At 44.6% G+C, this 16,870-nt stretch overlaps 1 protein-coding gene across 5 annotated transcripts in view; it reads right to left on the reverse strand.

Moving 5' to 3' along the window:
• Positions 1-16,870, reverse strand: part of LOC144669307 (carnitine O-palmitoyltransferase 1, liver isoform-like) — a 534,090-nt gene that overhangs the window by 454,487 nt on the left and 62,733 nt on the right. For all 5 annotated transcript variants that reach the window (XR_013573656.1, XR_013573657.1, XM_078531667.1 and 2 more), the window contains exons 13-15: positions 15,634-15,750; positions 10,564-10,728; positions 5,140-5,274 (exon numbers count right to left, since the gene is read on the reverse strand). Coding sequence is in view for 3 of the 5 variants with exons in the window: in XM_078531667.1 (XP_078387793.1) it covers positions 5,140-5,274; positions 10,564-10,728; positions 15,634-15,750 (417 nt within the window). In the remaining 2 variants the exon portion in view is untranslated. The remainder of the gene's footprint in view (positions 1-5,139; positions 5,275-10,563; positions 10,729-15,633; positions 15,751-16,870) is intronic.

Genomic DNA, 16,870 nt, shown 5'->3' on the forward strand with positions numbered 1-16,870 from the left:
ACTTCTGACAGTGAGTACCTGCAGGCTGTTCAACTGTGGGGGGCACATCAGCCAGGCCTGATCCTACTCACATCTGATGCCACAAATGCAGTAAGAGATACTGATAATAATCAGGAGCAGGGGGGACTGATTTTCCCTTTTCTATCCAAGGTGGCACCAAGGCGAAGTATAGAGGTCATAACCACTGCATCAGTTATCAGCTTGTTAGTAGTCCTCTCATCTCTAAGCCAGAAGGCTGGGGGTTAGAGTCCCAAACCATAAACTGGAGTGTTATTGATTGGTCAGTTGAAAAGCTACACTATCGGGACTGTCATGATGCGATGGAGAGAGGGTTCGTAGAAGTGTTCCCTGCTGATTCTAACCATACCTGAGAAACTCAAAAGATGAAAGCTGTTGCCGGATAGGACTCCTAACCTACTGTGTGTGATTAAAGAACAACATATTGCGGAACTGTGTAGCTACATAGTGCCACATTTGTGCAGGGAGTGATGCGGGTGCTTGTGGTCCTGTAAAATGCATCTTTGTTGTATCCATTATTTAAGGCGAAATTTACCTTTTTAAATATCATACACCTGTTAACTCATGTTTCTGATTCATGTTAAAGTAAAAGTTACAAAAAGTGAAATCTTGTTAGTAATTTCTTCATATGGGGGTTATTCAGTAAATTTGGTTATGTTGGTTTATGGTTACCCCATGTGGATCATAACATGACCCATCCCATATATGGGCCTAAACTTTACCCTTGGAGGGCGGGCGCAATCGGCTGGCCCGCAACCGGTGGGGAAACGGGCCACTGCCCGCAATCAGACCCTGACCGTGGTTTCACGCTGGTTGGCCAATTAAGGCCTGCCCAACGCGAAACATGTCCTTCCAATGGTTGGGAAGGGGTGAGCCGGGGCCTGCCTGCCACCAGGTCCAATGGTGACCCAGCAGCCAGTTTAAAAACGGCACAGGCAGCTCCTTGAAGGCTGCCAGGGAAGGATGTATCTTCTGTGATGTGAACACTGAAGTTATGGCATCAAGTGCGGCTGGAGATGCCAGGCGGGACAGCAGGTTGGGTGGGCACTCGGCCTCCCCAGTTTTCAGATGAGTGCCTTGTGGTTCTCCTGGAGGAGGTGGCTGCCAGGAGGGACACCATTGTTCCCAGAGATAGGAGGAGGAGGCCACCGCACCTGACAAAAACAGCTTGGGAGGCGGTGGCAGCGCAGGTCAGCAGCCATGACGTTGTGCGGCGCACATGGGTGCAGTGCCGCAAAAGGTTTAACGACCTGCCGCGCTCAGGAAGGGTGAGTACCGTGTTGGCATGGATCAGTGTGTCGAAGTGTTAAGGTCTGGCTGTCCCCCCATGGAGCTCATGGGGTGCAGGAGTCTGAATGCCAATTATCAATGACACCGGAGCTGGCCAAGGGGGTGAGCCCTGGCTACTTAGACTGAGTGCCTTGCGGCTCGAGGGCCATGGCTCGGGTGTGCCCTGCAAGGTGTTTCTCAGGTGGGGTTGGCCAGGCTGCAATGGCACTGAAGGTAAAGAGTGGGTTAATCTATGCTCCTCTGTCCTTTCAGGAGAAGAGGGGTCATAACAACACCGAAAGGTCGTGGACAGGCAGAGACCCCCCAAATCTCCTAATCCTATCCAGACTTGAGCAGGACACCTTGAAGCTCGAGAGGCGCTACACACTTCAGTCAACCAGCCGCGGAGAGGTTGGGGTGTCAGACGAGGGTACAAATGCAGTGCACAGAGGTGAGAGTTTCAGATTGTACAAACATTCTTGTAAAGTCTCATCATTGATGAGAGCCTTAAAACTGGATTCCCCATTGATCATTGAAAGACGATGGCACCATGATGCAGATCTCAATTGTCTCACCAGGGTGCCTGGCATGCACAGTGACAGTGTGATGATCTAAACTAATGACACGTTGTTGTTCTCCCTTAAATACGCCAGCACACACTCGATCGCAGGACCCTGAAGAGCCACCCCTGTCACTAGAGGACCGTCAGGCTTCACATGCAACTGCATCACACCCGCTCTCTGAACCAGGCACCAGCACAAATACCAGGATCTTGCTGAGCATTACGATTCTCGGCTAGAATGTGGAGCACTGCTGGAGGCTATGACGATCTGTCGATGGCAGAAAATGAGCCTCTGGTGTTGTCCACTAGGCGGCAGATGCTGGATGTCCAGCAGGATGTGTGGGAGGATCTGGTGGAGATCCATGAGGGTATGCGTGCCATAGTCTCTGTTGTGGAGGAGTCCATGCAGAGCATGAGCACCGCGTTGACCCTCATGGCTGAGCGCACTGCCTCCTCCATTGGGAGTGGCAACTCTCACTGAGAGGCAGCTCCAGGAACAGAATCAGAGGTTCCTGGGGTTGCACTCGGGCCTGCAAGCCCTCACACAAGCAATGACCTCAGGTGGTCAGTGCCAGTGTGGGAGATGGATGAGGCACCCCCCCGTCCATCAATGGCGAATAGGGAGGTCCAGAGTGACCTCATGTTGGTGCATGAGCTGCTTGTCGTCTCTGCGGGCTCTTCTCAGGGTGCTCTGGATGATGGCAGCAGCTTCCCTGTCCCTCTGCCAGTTACCATGGCATCTGATGAGGCTGCGATGACTGAGGAGTTGCCAGGCAGGGCCAACAGAGACACCACTGGCCAGAGGACAACCGCCAAGATTATCAAGGCCAACAAGACACCAGAGTCAGCAGGCTGCCTCCAATGCCGCTGCCAGTGAGGCATGGGGCGGGGGGCAGCGGACACCAAGTCGTAGCACTCAAACGTAAGTTTAAGGCGCCCTGAGCACAAGAGGGACTGATCACGGGTGATCTTCTGTTGTGTAATGTTTTGTTTATGTTTTCTGGTCTGGGAATTAAGACCAGAGAAGATGATGTTAGTTTTTTTGGATTGTCAAAATGAGATTAATTTTGGTTTTGTCCTAATGGCCTGAGTATGCTTCACCTCTGTTTATTTTAGTGCAGGGCACGCCAGTATCTAATGTTGGACGTGAGTGGCTCTAAACTTTATTGCACAGGCACTGAGTGGACTTTGGGTTCAAATGAAAGGGTCATTTCAGACATCTGGGATGAAGTGGAAGCAGATCTTTGGCAGCCTAGCTGAAAGAGCGTTGGATCAAGGCGTTCCTGGTGTCCCTGCCTCCCTGAAGGATACAGAGGTCAGCCACCACGTACTCACCGTGCCAGATTGTGGAGAGCGCAGCATGCAACCACTATCAGTGACATCTGCTCTGGGGGGAATTGTAGTGCCCCCCCTGAACAGTCCAGGCATCAGAAACGCATCTTCATAAGACCTCTCTATCATCGTCCTTGTAGAGGCATGACTCCTATTATAACGCTGCTCTGCCTTGGTTCTTGGGTGATGGAGAGGCGTCATGAGCCACCTTTTCAACAGATAGCCCTCGTCACCGAGCAGCCATCCATCCAGTCGGGCTGGAGCACTGAACTGCCTCGGCACCTGGGAGTGTCTGAGAATATAAGTGTCATGGGAGCTGCCAGGGTACCTTGCACAGACTTGCAGAATCTCCATCCTGTTGTCACACACTATCTGGATGTTCATTGAGTGGAAGCTCTTCCTGTTGATGAAGCTGGCTGACCTGCTGGCGCCTTGATGGTCACATGTTTGCAGTCGATTGCACCCCGGATGTGGGGGAACGCAGCAATTGCTGCAAAGCCTCTCACTCACTCAGCCTGGCTGGCATCGTCCGTATGGAAATGAATAAATGTCATTACCCGTCTGAACAGAGCTTCTGTCACCAGCTTGATGCAACTGTGGACAGCTGATTGGAACACTCCACAAAGATCCCCCACTGACCCCTGGAAAGAGCTGGAGGCATAGAAGTTGAGGGCCACTGTGACCTTCAGAGACACTGCCATGGGTTTCCACCCACACAGTTGGAGGTGATCTCAGGCCCAATCATCTGACAAATGGAGGTCACAGTCTCCCTGGAGAGGCGGAGCCTCCTTCGGCATTGCATCTTGGACGTATTGAGGTAGCTGCATTGCTGCCTGTAAACCCTGGCAGCAGGATAGTGGCGTCTTCCGTGGCCCCTCCGCCTTGGACTACCTACTGGCCCTGCGCCCCTTGTGCCTGCACCTCTCCTCCCACAGGTCGCTCCCCTGGAAGCTGTAGTGCGACACCTCGCCTCCTCTCCCTTCTCTTCCTCTTTAGAGGAGGTGCCACCAGCGGAGACCACAATCCCCACTACCAGGGTCACAGAAAGCTGTCTGAAACTTGGAAGGGTCCACACGGTCAAAATCCTCTGGCGGCCTTGGAGACACCAACGAGTCCTGAAATTAAGGCTAGAAATGCTAAGAATGAAGCTCAGAATGGAGATGGGGCTGTCAAGTTCAAATAAGCAAACAATCTCCTAAACTCCTCACTACTTACACTGGCAATGCTTCTGAACATTTTTATCCTGCCCTTGGATGAGGTTTTGCAAAAAGTGGCCTGCCCGCCTGCCCATTTTGCCTGTGCGGCGGGCGTGAAATGCATTTTTATTTAACAGCATAGACAACTTTGGAGCGTATTAACACAGCAAAATGCTCCCCTATCATTGCTGTTGGAAATTTAAGTTTTGCAAACCATCAATGCAAGTGACAATTCAATCTGGCAATGCACTGAGGTAATCCATGTAATGGGCTTCCTCAGAAATTAATACCTGTGACCCTCTGGCTGGGAATCCAAAGAACTATAGCATAGAGGGAGACCATTTGCCCCATTGTGCCTGTGCCAACAATTTGAGAGTGCAATTCAAAACTAATTCCACAGCTTCAAATATTTATCATATTTTCTTTAATTGAAGCAATGGTCTCTCCTTCAGCCATGTTCCATGGTAAAATATTCCAATCTCCACAATAAGCCTCTATACAAAGTAACTCCTGCTAACCTTTCTTTTCACTTTCAGTCAGAATTTGCAACTGATGACCCCCTCATTAGTGTCTCATCAACCAGTGGAAGTAGCCTTTCCCTATTCATACTAATGTTTGAGGTTGTTAAAATTACATTTGAACTAATAAGAGAAGCTATACTCCCAACTCCTCTCACCCACTCCTGCCACATCCCTAAAGTGCACAGTACCCCTCTTCACCTTCCCCTGCCACATCCCTAAAGTGCACAGTACCCCTCCTCACCGAAAACTTGTTACTCTCCAAGGATGTCACAAAGTTACATGACTCAACCGAGCACGAGCGCACAGTCTCGGTCCTCCCCTCACGGAACAGCCGAGTCATTGAGGATTCGTAGGTCAGGCAGAATGAACCTTTATCCTGCAGCCAAGTAAGCAAAGAAAATATGTCAAAAGCAAGTCTTGCATTTACATAGCGCTTTTCATAACCACCGAGCATCTCAAAGTGCTTTAGAGCCAATGAAGTACTTTTTGAAGTGTAGTCACTGTTGTAACATAGGAAATGCAGAAGCCAATTTTCCCTCAGGAAACTCTTACAAACATCAATATGCTAATTACCAGATAATCTGTTTTAGTGTTGTTGATTGAGGGATAAATATTGGTTAGGACACCAGGGATAACTCCCCAGCTCTTCTTCGAAATAGTGCCATGGGATCGTTTACATCCACTGGAGCAGGCAGATGGGGCCTTGGTTTACTGTCTTATCTGAAAGATGGCAGCTCTGACAGTCTGCCTCAGAGATAGGGAGATGGTGGCGTAGTAGTAACGTCATGGGAGTAGTAATCCAAATGGTCAGGCTAATGCTGATGGGTTCAAATCCACCCATAACAGCTGGTGGAATTTAAATTCAATTAATAAGAATCGGGAATTAGTAAAGGTGACCATGAAAATATCATCAGTTGTTGTAAAAACCCATCTGGTTCACTAATGCCCTTTTGAAAAGTAAGTCTGCCATCCTTACTTGGTCTGACCTACATGTGACTTCAGAGGCACAGTAATGGGATTGACTCTTAACTGCCCTCTGAAATGGCCTAGCATGGCACTTGGATCAAGGGCAATTAGGGATGAGCAACAAATGCTGGCCTTGCCAATGACACTCACATCCCCTGAAAGAATAAAAAATAAAACACTGCACTGGACTGTCAGCCTTGATTTTCGTGCTCAAGCCCTGGAGTGGGACCTAAATATGGAACCTTGTGATTCAGAGGCGAGCGTGCTACCAATTGAAACACAGGCCTAAGGTATTGTAAATATAGCGCTCCCTTTATTATATAAAGCAATTCTTAAAAAAAAAACAAATTATATTTACCAGCTATTTGTGGAAAATACAACGGAGTACTCAAATCATTGATGAAAATGCTGTTATCTGTTTCAATTATGAATGAATGGGGAAAGAGAGGCAGACAGTTTATAAATGGAAGAATAGATACCAACAATACAGGCTGGAACCTAACTGAAGAGCTAAGAGGGAGTGAAAGAACAATGATAATAATACAATATAATAGCAACACAAACTGGTGTACAGTCAAGGAGTTTGGATGGGAGACACATTGAAATCAAGTTTAAGTATTCAGGTAGTTGACATCAGTAGTTAAATTGTCCCAGTTGGTCTTGTTCAACTTCCCAACTCTTAAACCTAAATATCTGCACTATAATTAGCTTCCTGTGTCTGGATTCACCCATGGCAAGTGTAAAGGTGATGCAGGCTCCAAGTGCAGAGCTATCTTGCTGTCAGTTTGCAATTCTTGTGTAGCTAATTCAGAGTATGGAATAACCTATTGTAGACCTGGGAACGATAACCAAAAGTAGCACAGCGCTACAGTCAATCGCAGCACAGCTCACGGTATAAGATGTGGGGTCTGGATCAAAGGCACCGTTCAGAGTGTAAATTGTTAAGTATCAAGTTGCTCCATTTAGGTGTAAGATTTCTACATTTAAAAAAGACTGGGGTGGTAATTGTGAGACATTGAAGGAAAAAAGTATGGATTGAAAGGAAGAAAGAGAGGGGTGCAGCAAGAGATACAGAAAGAGACTGAGGGGGATTGATGGCAAATGGGTTAAGGAATGAAAAAAGAGAAGGCAGCAAATAAGGGTAGTGAGAATGAAGGGGTATGCATAGGTGGGGAAAGCAGGAGATGGAGGATGAGGAGGAAGAGGCAGAAAAACAAGAGGGAGAAATGTATCTAGAACAAAGTTGAGATAGGGTGATATTAGAAAAGAAAACATGGGGAAACAAGATGTGGAGAATGGGAAAATTAAACGGTAAAAAAAGCTGTGTAAGGGGAATTGCAACGAGTTGTGGTTCAGAGAGATAAAATTTGGAGGTAGCATGAGAGAATGGGGAAGAAACAAGATCGATAGAAAAGAAATTGTGAGCTGTGCATGTACATATGAAAAGAGGATAGTATTCAGAGGGCAGAATCAAAAGTAGTGTAAATGTGGGGGTTCTTAACAAATTATTCTTTAACCATTGATTTATGAATAGAATAGATTCCCCAAGAGGAAGTTACAGGCTGCAAACTAATTGTGAGGTTCTGATGACTTCTCTGTAGAATGATGGATAGTCAATAATGGATAGCCAATAGTGAACTACTGAAAGGAAAGGAGCTATAATTGCTGAAAACATTATTAGTATACTGCAACAGAAATAACCCACCAGTAAGTCAACAAACACAAAAATCTGATGAAACAGACAGATATCTGATGAGCTTGCACACTCTTAGGATCTGGGGCCTCCAATTTAAAAACTATGGTTTACGTATAGAATAATGGACGTCTGTCAGTGAGTTACAGGTTAGAATCTTTTGGAGGGAGTGCAGATGATTCATATAACAGTGAATAACAGACTATAATCTAATCAGGGGTTCAAATGAGTAATACCATCTTAAAGAAGATGTATTTTTTGCATAGAGTAACAACAGCTACCTGGGAGTGAGTTGCAAGCTGAAATCTAACCAAGTAGTGCAAATGGAAATTTATTTCACTGCATATCTGGCACAGGCCAATTTGGCAGTCTAAACAGTTGCTCATTCTTGTGGTGCAGTGCAGGATTCAAGTCAAACTGGAAACTAAACAGCCGTTAGACAAATAGATGGATGAGTACATCTCACACTGTTATAGACTTGCAAGCAAGCTGTCCAGAGGGCATGTTATGGGTGATTCCACATGATCTACCGTTTCGTAATCAGGTTCTAATTGGTTGTGCAACATTAAACATGCACACATCGAGACATATTTATTAAACATCACTATCTAATGTAACTGTAATGCATTCCGTAGATTCAATATCTGGGCTTTGTTGCAAGTTCCTCCCCTTCTAAATTATAGTTAATTTTCTATCTTGCTATGATACGAGGATGATGCAGAGTGGAAAAAGCTAAGTTGGGTCTTCTTCATTCTGTGCATCCTGCATGCATCATAATCCCACTCATCTGTTTTGCGGGGAGGTGCTTCAGTTTTTAAACAATTTTTCATTCACTCGGAATGTGGGCATCGCTGGTGAGGCCAACATTTATTACCCATCATGGCCGTGATGAGCCACCTTCTTGATTACATCTGAACAGCTTGCTTGGCCATTTCAAAGGGCAGTTAAGAATCAACCACACTGCTGTGGGTGTAGAGTCACATATAGGCCAGACCAGGTAAGGACGACAGGTTTCCTTTCTTACAGGGGTATTAGTGAACCAGATGGGTTTTTTTGGGCAATCTAGTAGTTTCATGGTCACTTTTACTGATACTAACCTTTTATTCCAGATTTAATTAATTGAATTTAAATTCCGCAGCTGGGATTTGAACTCATGTATCTGGATAATTAGTCTCTGGATAATTAGCCCTTTCTTGTTTTATATAAAAAGATATTAATCTTTTTCCTCAGTAAAGTAAGTTAGAGAAACTGAAAAACAGCAGTAATTCTGCAGCCACAGCTGAATTCCACAGCATTTTAATTAATGGACTAATTATTGATTACTAATCCAGTAACATAACTACTAAACTATTCGACTTATCTATATATAAACCAAATGTCCTCTATTATACTTCAACAACTAACTCACACTTGGTTGTCCATTATTTTATGCATTGGGTTTGCTTCTGATACAGGCGATGGATCAGTATTAATGGGCATACAGCCCACCTGGGACACACCTTGTGTTGAGTGTAAGATTTTTATTTGTGCCTTAGCCCCTTATCCACTAAAGTTTTTGTTTGTTTTTGCCTGATTTGTTTGCTCTCTGCATAGCCCTTCAGGGGCATAAAGGTAGTCACTGTTGTTAAGATGTGATCTGAGCTTTTCTCTTGTTTGCTTGTCCTGAAAAGGACAGCTTACTCACTCGGGGTTTGCTGTCCAGTGCAACCGAGCTGACACACTTAGTCAACTGGGAAACCTTAAAAAAAAATGCTGGACAGGCCAGTTTGATTGACAGGGTGTTTGATAGTCCAATATCTATCCAATCTAACCCATTCCTGCTGAGGGGCTGCAGTTTGCTACAAACTATAAGCAACAAGAAAAATGGAAACTTTCACTGGGGAACAATGAGCTGGTGCAGGGTCTAGGGTTTTACAAATCACAGGAGTGAGGCACCATGTATGGATCCACCCAAGAGCAATGTTAGGGGAACAATTTCCTGCCCACGCTCAACACCTAGTTTCTCTCGATCAAGCTGCTCTACAATCCTACGTTGTATTGAGATTGAGGATTGGAGCTATGGTAGATCTACCCTATCCCTGTGACATGTTCAAGTCTTAAGGAATATATAATAGCAATTTTGACTGATAAACGTTAACCATAAACAATCAAGGCAAAAAAACCCATCGAATGTTCTTTTCTTTATTCTTTCATGGGATGTGGGCGTTGCCAGCAAAGGTCAGCATTTGTTGCCCTTGAGCTGAGTGGCTTGCTAGGCCATTTCAGAGGGCAGTTAAGAGTCAACCACATTGCTGTGGGTCTGGAGTCACATGTAAGCCAGACCAGATAAGGATGGCAGGTTTCCTTCTCTGAAGAACATAAGTGCACCAGATGGGTTTTGTTTTACAACAGTTGTTGATAGTTTTGTGGTCACTATTGCTGAGACTAGCTTTATATTCCAGATTTTATTGGTTGAATTTAAATTACACCAGCTGCCAGAGTGGGATTCAAACCCATGTCCCCAGGGCATGAGCCTGGGCCTCTGGATTACTAATTCAATGACATTACCACTATGCCACAATCTTCCCCAGTTTCTGTAGCAGTCACACAAACAGTGATTTCCTCTGGCGCAGCTATGCCTGGAGGAGGAAGCTGGTACAGCACCTTATTCCCATTTTCCTGTTTCTCTTTGTCGAAGCGAGCCACCTGATTGTCCAAGCACTAATGCAAGAGAAGTGGTTCCGAATCACGCAAATACTTTCTTCGTTTTATATAAAATGTTAATCTTTTTCCTCAGTAAAATAAGTTAGAGAAACTGAAAAACAGCAGTAATTATGCAGCCACAGCTGAATTCTGCAGCACTTTGTATAGCCGTGAAACACTAGAACACAGGCTCCCTGTTGAAACTGCACCAGCAACTAGCTTGAACCCTCGTGTTTTGCCTTATTTCCTATCTTAACTCTATCCCAATCCCCATTGGCGAGCCAATGGCTCCTCTGGCCAGACATTCTATTTTCTTGTCCTTACCCTGAAGTTTGCAAGCTGCAGTGCGATCTGTATGAAGGCGTCAGGGCTGGTTCGGCACTTCTTAATCATACCTTTGCCAAACTTAGTGAACGGAAATGCATAGAAATCAACATCGTTAGCCAGTTTCTGTGCTACCTTCAGCGAATGCATGATCACGTCTTGGCACTGAGGGAGGGGGAAAAACAATCAGTTTTACATAGAACCAGCAACGGAGCTGTTATTGAGCTGAATCACTCCACTCATTGCAAGTATTATTTTCCCCCTTTAATGTAGTAACTCAATACATCTGATATGTTTTCTTGTGTGACACTCAATTCATCTGCTCAAATTGTTCCCGCCAATACCATTAGCAGTGATAGATCTTTAATCACAGGTATTTCACTACGGGCTCATGGAAGTGGCTATATTATGGTGGCCTTCCCTTTCTTAAGCGGAATCTGGCGGCTAGCTTGAGGAAAGGTGCCCAATAGCCTTGACAGGAGGTCAAGTCCATTTCAACGGCCAGGCCTGCAGCTGGGCCACACGGGTATAAAGTGAAGAGCACTGTATCTCAGAAACCTGTTTGCTATAGTACACTTGAGAGGATTTGTTTTGCTGCTGTGAGATTTTGTATTGTTCAATTTACAACTAATAATAAACCAACTAGGAAGGAGAGGGAACAGAAAATTGATTAATAAGGAAGAAGAGAATTAACGTTTTGCTTGGTGTAATCTATAAGCCACAAAGTAGAGGGAAGGGTGTAGAGGAACAAATTTGCAAGGAAATTACAGAGAATTGCAAAAATTACAAAGTACTTATAATGGGGACTTTAATTATCCAAATATAGACTAGGATACCATTAGCGTTAAGGGCAGAGAAGGTGAAGAGTTTCTAGAACTCGTTCAGGGAAATTTTCTTCAGCAGTTGAACGAGAAAGGAGACACTGCTAGGCCTGGTTCTTGGAAATGAGGTGGGCCAAGTTGATGAAAGAGAACATTTAGGAGACAGTGATCAATTTTTTTTTATTCCCTCACGGGATGTGGGCTTTGCTGGCTGGGCCAGCATTTATTGCCCTTGAGAAGGCGGTGGTGAGCTGCCTTCTTGAGTCGCTGCTGTCCATGTGGCGTAAGTATATCCACAGTGCTGTTAGGAAGGGAGTTCCAGGATTTTGACCCAGCGGCAGTGAAGGAATGGTGATATATTTCCAAGTCGGAATGATGAGTGACTTGGAAGGGATCTTCCAGGTGGCGGTGTTCCGATTTATCTGCTGTCCTTGTCCTTCTAGATGGTAGTGGTCGTGGGTTTGGAAGGTGCTGTCGAAGGAGCCTTAGTGAATTCTTGCAGATGGTACACACTGCTGCTACTGTGCGTCAGTGATGGAGGGAGTGAACGTTCGTAGATGTGGTGCCAATCAAGCAGGCTGTTTTGTCCTGGACAGTGTCAAGCTTCTTGAGTGTTGTGAAAGTTGCACTCATCCAGGCAAGTGGGGAGTATTCCATCACACTCCTGACTTATGCTTTGTAGATGGTGGACAGGCTTTGGGTAGTCAGGAGGTGAGTTATTCATCGCACAATTCCTAGCATCTGACCTGCTCTTGTAGCCACAGTATTTATATGGCTAGTCCAGTTCAGTTTCTGGTCAATGGTAACCCCAGATGTTGGTAGTGGGAGACTCAGTGATGAAGATGCCATGAACGTCAAGGGGCGATGATTAGATTCTCTCTTGTTGGAGATGGTAATTGCCTGGCATTTGTGTGGCCTGAGTGTCACTTACCACTTGTCAGCCCAAGCCTGGATATTATCCAGGTCTTGCTGCATTTGGACATTGACTGCTTCAGTATCTGAGGAGTCGCGAATAGTGCTGAACATTGTGCAATCATCAGCGAACATCCCAACTTCTGACCTTATGATGGAAGGAATGTCATTGATGAAACAACTGAAGATGGTTGGGCCTAGGACGCTACTCTGAGGAACTCCTGTTGTGATGTCCTGCAGCTGAGATGACTGACCTCCAATAACCACAACCATCTTCCATCATTGTATTATAAGGTTTAGGCTTACTATGGAAAATGGGAAAGAACATTCCAGAGTAAGAAAAATTAACTGGGGAAAAGCCAACTTCAAAGGGATAAGAACAGATCTGAGCTGAATAAATTGGAGTCAAAGGTTGGCAGGAAAAATGGTAATTGATCAATGGGCTACTTTCAAAGAGATAATTCGGGCACATTCAAGATATATTCCCTTGAAAGGCAAAGGTAGGACGAACGATCCAGGGCTCCCTGGATGCCAAAGGAGATAGAAATTAAGATATGCTTATGACTGATGTCAGGTAGAAACTACAACTGAGAACCAGGCTGAATATAGAAGGTTCAGAGGGGAGGGGAAGAAACAAATAAGAGAAGCAAAGAGGGAATATGAAAAGGCACTGGCAGCTAACATTAAAGGAAATCCCAAAGTCTTCTATAAGCATTTAAATAGTAAAAGGGTGGTAAAAGGAGCAGTAGTGATAATGAGGGGCCAAAAGGGGAATTTACACATGGAAGTAGAGGGCATAGTTGAGGTATTACATGAATACTTTGCATCTGCCTTTACTAAGGAAGATGATGTTACCCAGGCCATGGTAAAAGAGGACGTAACTCAGACACTAGAAGGGTTTAAAGTGAAAAGGAGTGGGTATTGGATAGATTATCTATATTTAAAGTTGATAAGGCACCAGAACCAGATGAGATGCCAAGGATACTGCAAGAAGTGAGGGTGGAAATTGTGGAGGCATTGAACATAAACTTTCAGTCTTCCTTAGACTCAGGAGTGGTGCCAGGGGACTGGAGAATTGCAAACATTATACCCTTGTTCATAAAAAGGTGCAAGGATAAGCCCAGGAATACAGGTTAGTCAGTTTATCTGTCGGTGATGGGGAAACCTCTAGAACAATAATTTAGGACAAAGTTAATAGTCACATGGACAAATGCAGGTCAATTAAGGAAAGCCAGCATAGAGTTCTTAAGGGAAAATCACGTTTAACTAACTTACTGGAGTTTTTTGAGAGGTAACAGAGAGGGTTGATGAGGGCAATGCTGTTGATGTGGTGTACATGGACTTCCAAAAGACGTTTGACACAGTGCACACAACAGATATTTGAGCAAACTTATAGCTCCTGGAATAAAAAGGACAGCAGCAGCATGGATATGGAATTGGCTGAGTAGCAACAAACAGAGGGTAGCGGTTAATGGATGTTTTTCGGGCTAGAGGAGGGTTTGTAGTGGAGTTCCCCGGGGGTCAATGTTGGGACCCTTGCTTTTCCTGTTATATATTAATGACCTAGAACTTGGTGCACAAGGCTCAATTTCAAAGTTTGTGGATGATACAAAACTCGGAAGCATTGTGAACTGTGAGGGGATAGTGTAGAACTTCAAAAGGCCATAGACAAGATGATGGAACAGGTGGACAGTGGAAGATGAAGCTCAGTGCAGAGAAATGTGAAGCGATTCATTTTGGCAGAAAGACCATGGAGAGACATTATAAAATAGGAGGTACAACTCCAAAGTGGGTGCAAGAGCACATGGACCTGGGTGTATGTGCATAATATATTGAAGGTGGCAGGGCAGGTTGAGAGAGCAGTTAATAAATACAGTATCCTGGGCTTTATTAATAGGGGCATAGAGTACAAGAGCAAGGAGGTTATGGTGAACTTGTATAAATCACCAGCTCGTCCTCAGTTGGAGTATTGCGTCCAGTTCTGGGTGCCACACTTTAGGAAGGATGTGAAGGCATTGGAGACAGTGCAGAAAAGATAAAGGAGAATGGTTCCAGGGATGAGGAACTTCAGTTATTAAGGCAGATTGGTGAAGTTGGGACAATTTTACTTAGAGAAAAGAAAGCTGAGAGAAGATTTGATAGAGGTATTCAAAATCATGAGGGGTCTGGACAGAGTAGGTAGGGAGAAACTTCCCAATTGTGAAAGGATCAAGAATCAGTGGGCACAGGTTTAAAGTCATTAGTAAAAGAAGCAATAGTGATATGAGGAAAAACTTTTTCACGCAGTGAGTGGTTAGGGTTCGGAATACACTGCTTGAGAGTATAGTGAAGACATGTTCAATTGAAGCATCCAACGGAGAATTAGACTGTTATTTGAAAAGAAAGAATGTGCAGGGGAGAAGGCAGGAGAGTGGAGCTATGGGAATTGCTCATTTGGAGAGCTGGTGCACACATGATGGACCAAATGGTGTCCTTCTGCGTCGTAACAATTCTGTGGTTCTGTGATAGCAGGCATTCAAAAAAAAAATTATGGCCAGTCACTACAAGCAAATACTTTCTTATTTAGACAGTGAAATTTTCTTCCAAGCACACTGAATTGCTTTGAGGGTAAATATCCCACATCATTGAGTCCAGGTTGGATCTTCAGTCTTTCCTAAGTTCAATGATCTCATTCTGGGGTGCTATTATTGGTCTTAACACCCTGAGGGAAAGAAATCTGTTTGCGTTCCCAATCCTGAACTTTACTGGTGATCCTCTGCTGGAAGATGTGCATATGTACACCAGATGAAATCGTGAACAGAGCTTGGCCCACACATAGTGAAACCACTAGCTCAGGGAAGGCCTATCAGCAGTATCCCACTTGATTACTTATCCAGTGTCTTCCACTTTGGCACCAGTGGAACTAAACACAGTAAGAAGCCAAATCTTCAGGGGAGGAGGAGGGAAAAATGTTTATGTAGAAAGTGTGAAGAAAAATAAAACCATTTTTAAATAAATCATTCCTGTGACTTGGGAGTCACTGCGAAGGTTGGTATTTATAGCCCATTCTGCGTTGTGCTTGAGAAGTGGTAGTGGGTCTTTTATTTGAACCTCTGCAGTCTGTATGGTAGGGGTGCTCTCGCCATGCTGTCAGGTAGGGAATCTCTTAAGATTTTTAACCCAGCAATGATGAAGGAATGGCAGGCAATACATGTCTAAATCAGGAGGGGAAGCTGAAGGTAGTTGTGTCCTCATGTGCCCTTGTCCCTTTCTGGGTGGTGAAGGTTTAGGAAGCTCTGCTGAAGAAGCCCTGTTAAGTTTTAATTGTCAATAATGCGGCAGAAGAAGAATGTCTCACCTCCTTTGGGATGTCCCATTGTAGTCTCTGTGGCAGTAGCAGAGTGGTATCTACTTCACCTTTACAGTTACCCTCATCATCATATCCCAGTTGAAAGCATTCTGTGGCCAATGCATACTGTAGAACAACAAAGATGCAGAACAAGAAAGTTATGAGGGGAAAAATAACTAGAAATCAGAGAAAAATAAGGAGAAAATAAGCTGTTCTGCATTATTTAGAAAAGCATGAACTAATCTCTGAACACAGAGTAAAACTAACACCTGTGTCCAGTTCATAAAAAAAATGTATATTTTACAAAACAGTTTTCAACACCTCACCTTTAACTCGCCCCTCCCAAATTGTGACGCACATTTTCACAAGACTACAATATTACTGGAGGAATTATCCAGGTATCAGTAAATTTTATGATAAATCGTACTCTTGGCAGAACCAACCAGTTTGAATTATCAACACTATTTATTTGGCAAATACAAATGCCCACTGTTTCAAAATCCTCTGATGGTTTACTGAGTCACAACAGAACTGAGCTGCACAGCTCAGGTGCCAGGTTCAGACCCTGGTAGGTAAGGTTAGCTGATCTGAACAAGGGCAGCAATAGGGATGCCATAAATGACCAGTATGCACTGGGGCCATGAAGGGGAATGGAAGAAAAATCAGTCAGGATTCCAGTCCCGATTGCTGTCCAGAAGTTCCTGCTCAAACATGTTGGTCAAGAACAGGATTGGGTTCCGTGATTTAACAGCCTGCCGAAGCTCACTGTGAAGAACAGCACCAAAGACCACTAGGGATTTTACCTTACATGCAAACCTCATGCTCAAGACAGATGTCCTTCTTAGGAGTGTACTCAACCCAAACTCCACCCTCCCAAAAACTCTCATGCTCCCACAAACAGAACTTGAGGCCACTCAATGAACAGAAAGTTGGAAGCATCCCGAGGGCCGACTGAACAGCCACAGTGACCTAATCTCCTTGTCCAATAATTTTCTAATTAATATCCCACCTTTTGCCCTAGCAGGAGGAACCTGTACCTTGTGGCAAGTATAACCAGTCAGTACTGAATTGTATCCAGGTGCTCAATGCATGTGTCTGAATGCAAGGTACCATATGACTAAAGAAAGATTGGAAACTTGGGTCAACTTAATTAGAAAAGCGTGCATTTTTAACTCTCCCATCAGAGAGAATTGCAAGTTCTGTATCATTGGGACATTTTCCTATATTAAAAATGTAAACAAATGCA

This window comes from Cetorhinus maximus, chromosome 29 (genome assembly GCF_964194155.1).
Source record: "Cetorhinus maximus chromosome 29, sCetMax3.hap1.1, whole genome shotgun sequence".
Classification (NCBI taxonomy): Eukaryota; Metazoa; Chordata; class Chondrichthyes; order Lamniformes; family Cetorhinidae; genus Cetorhinus; species Cetorhinus maximus.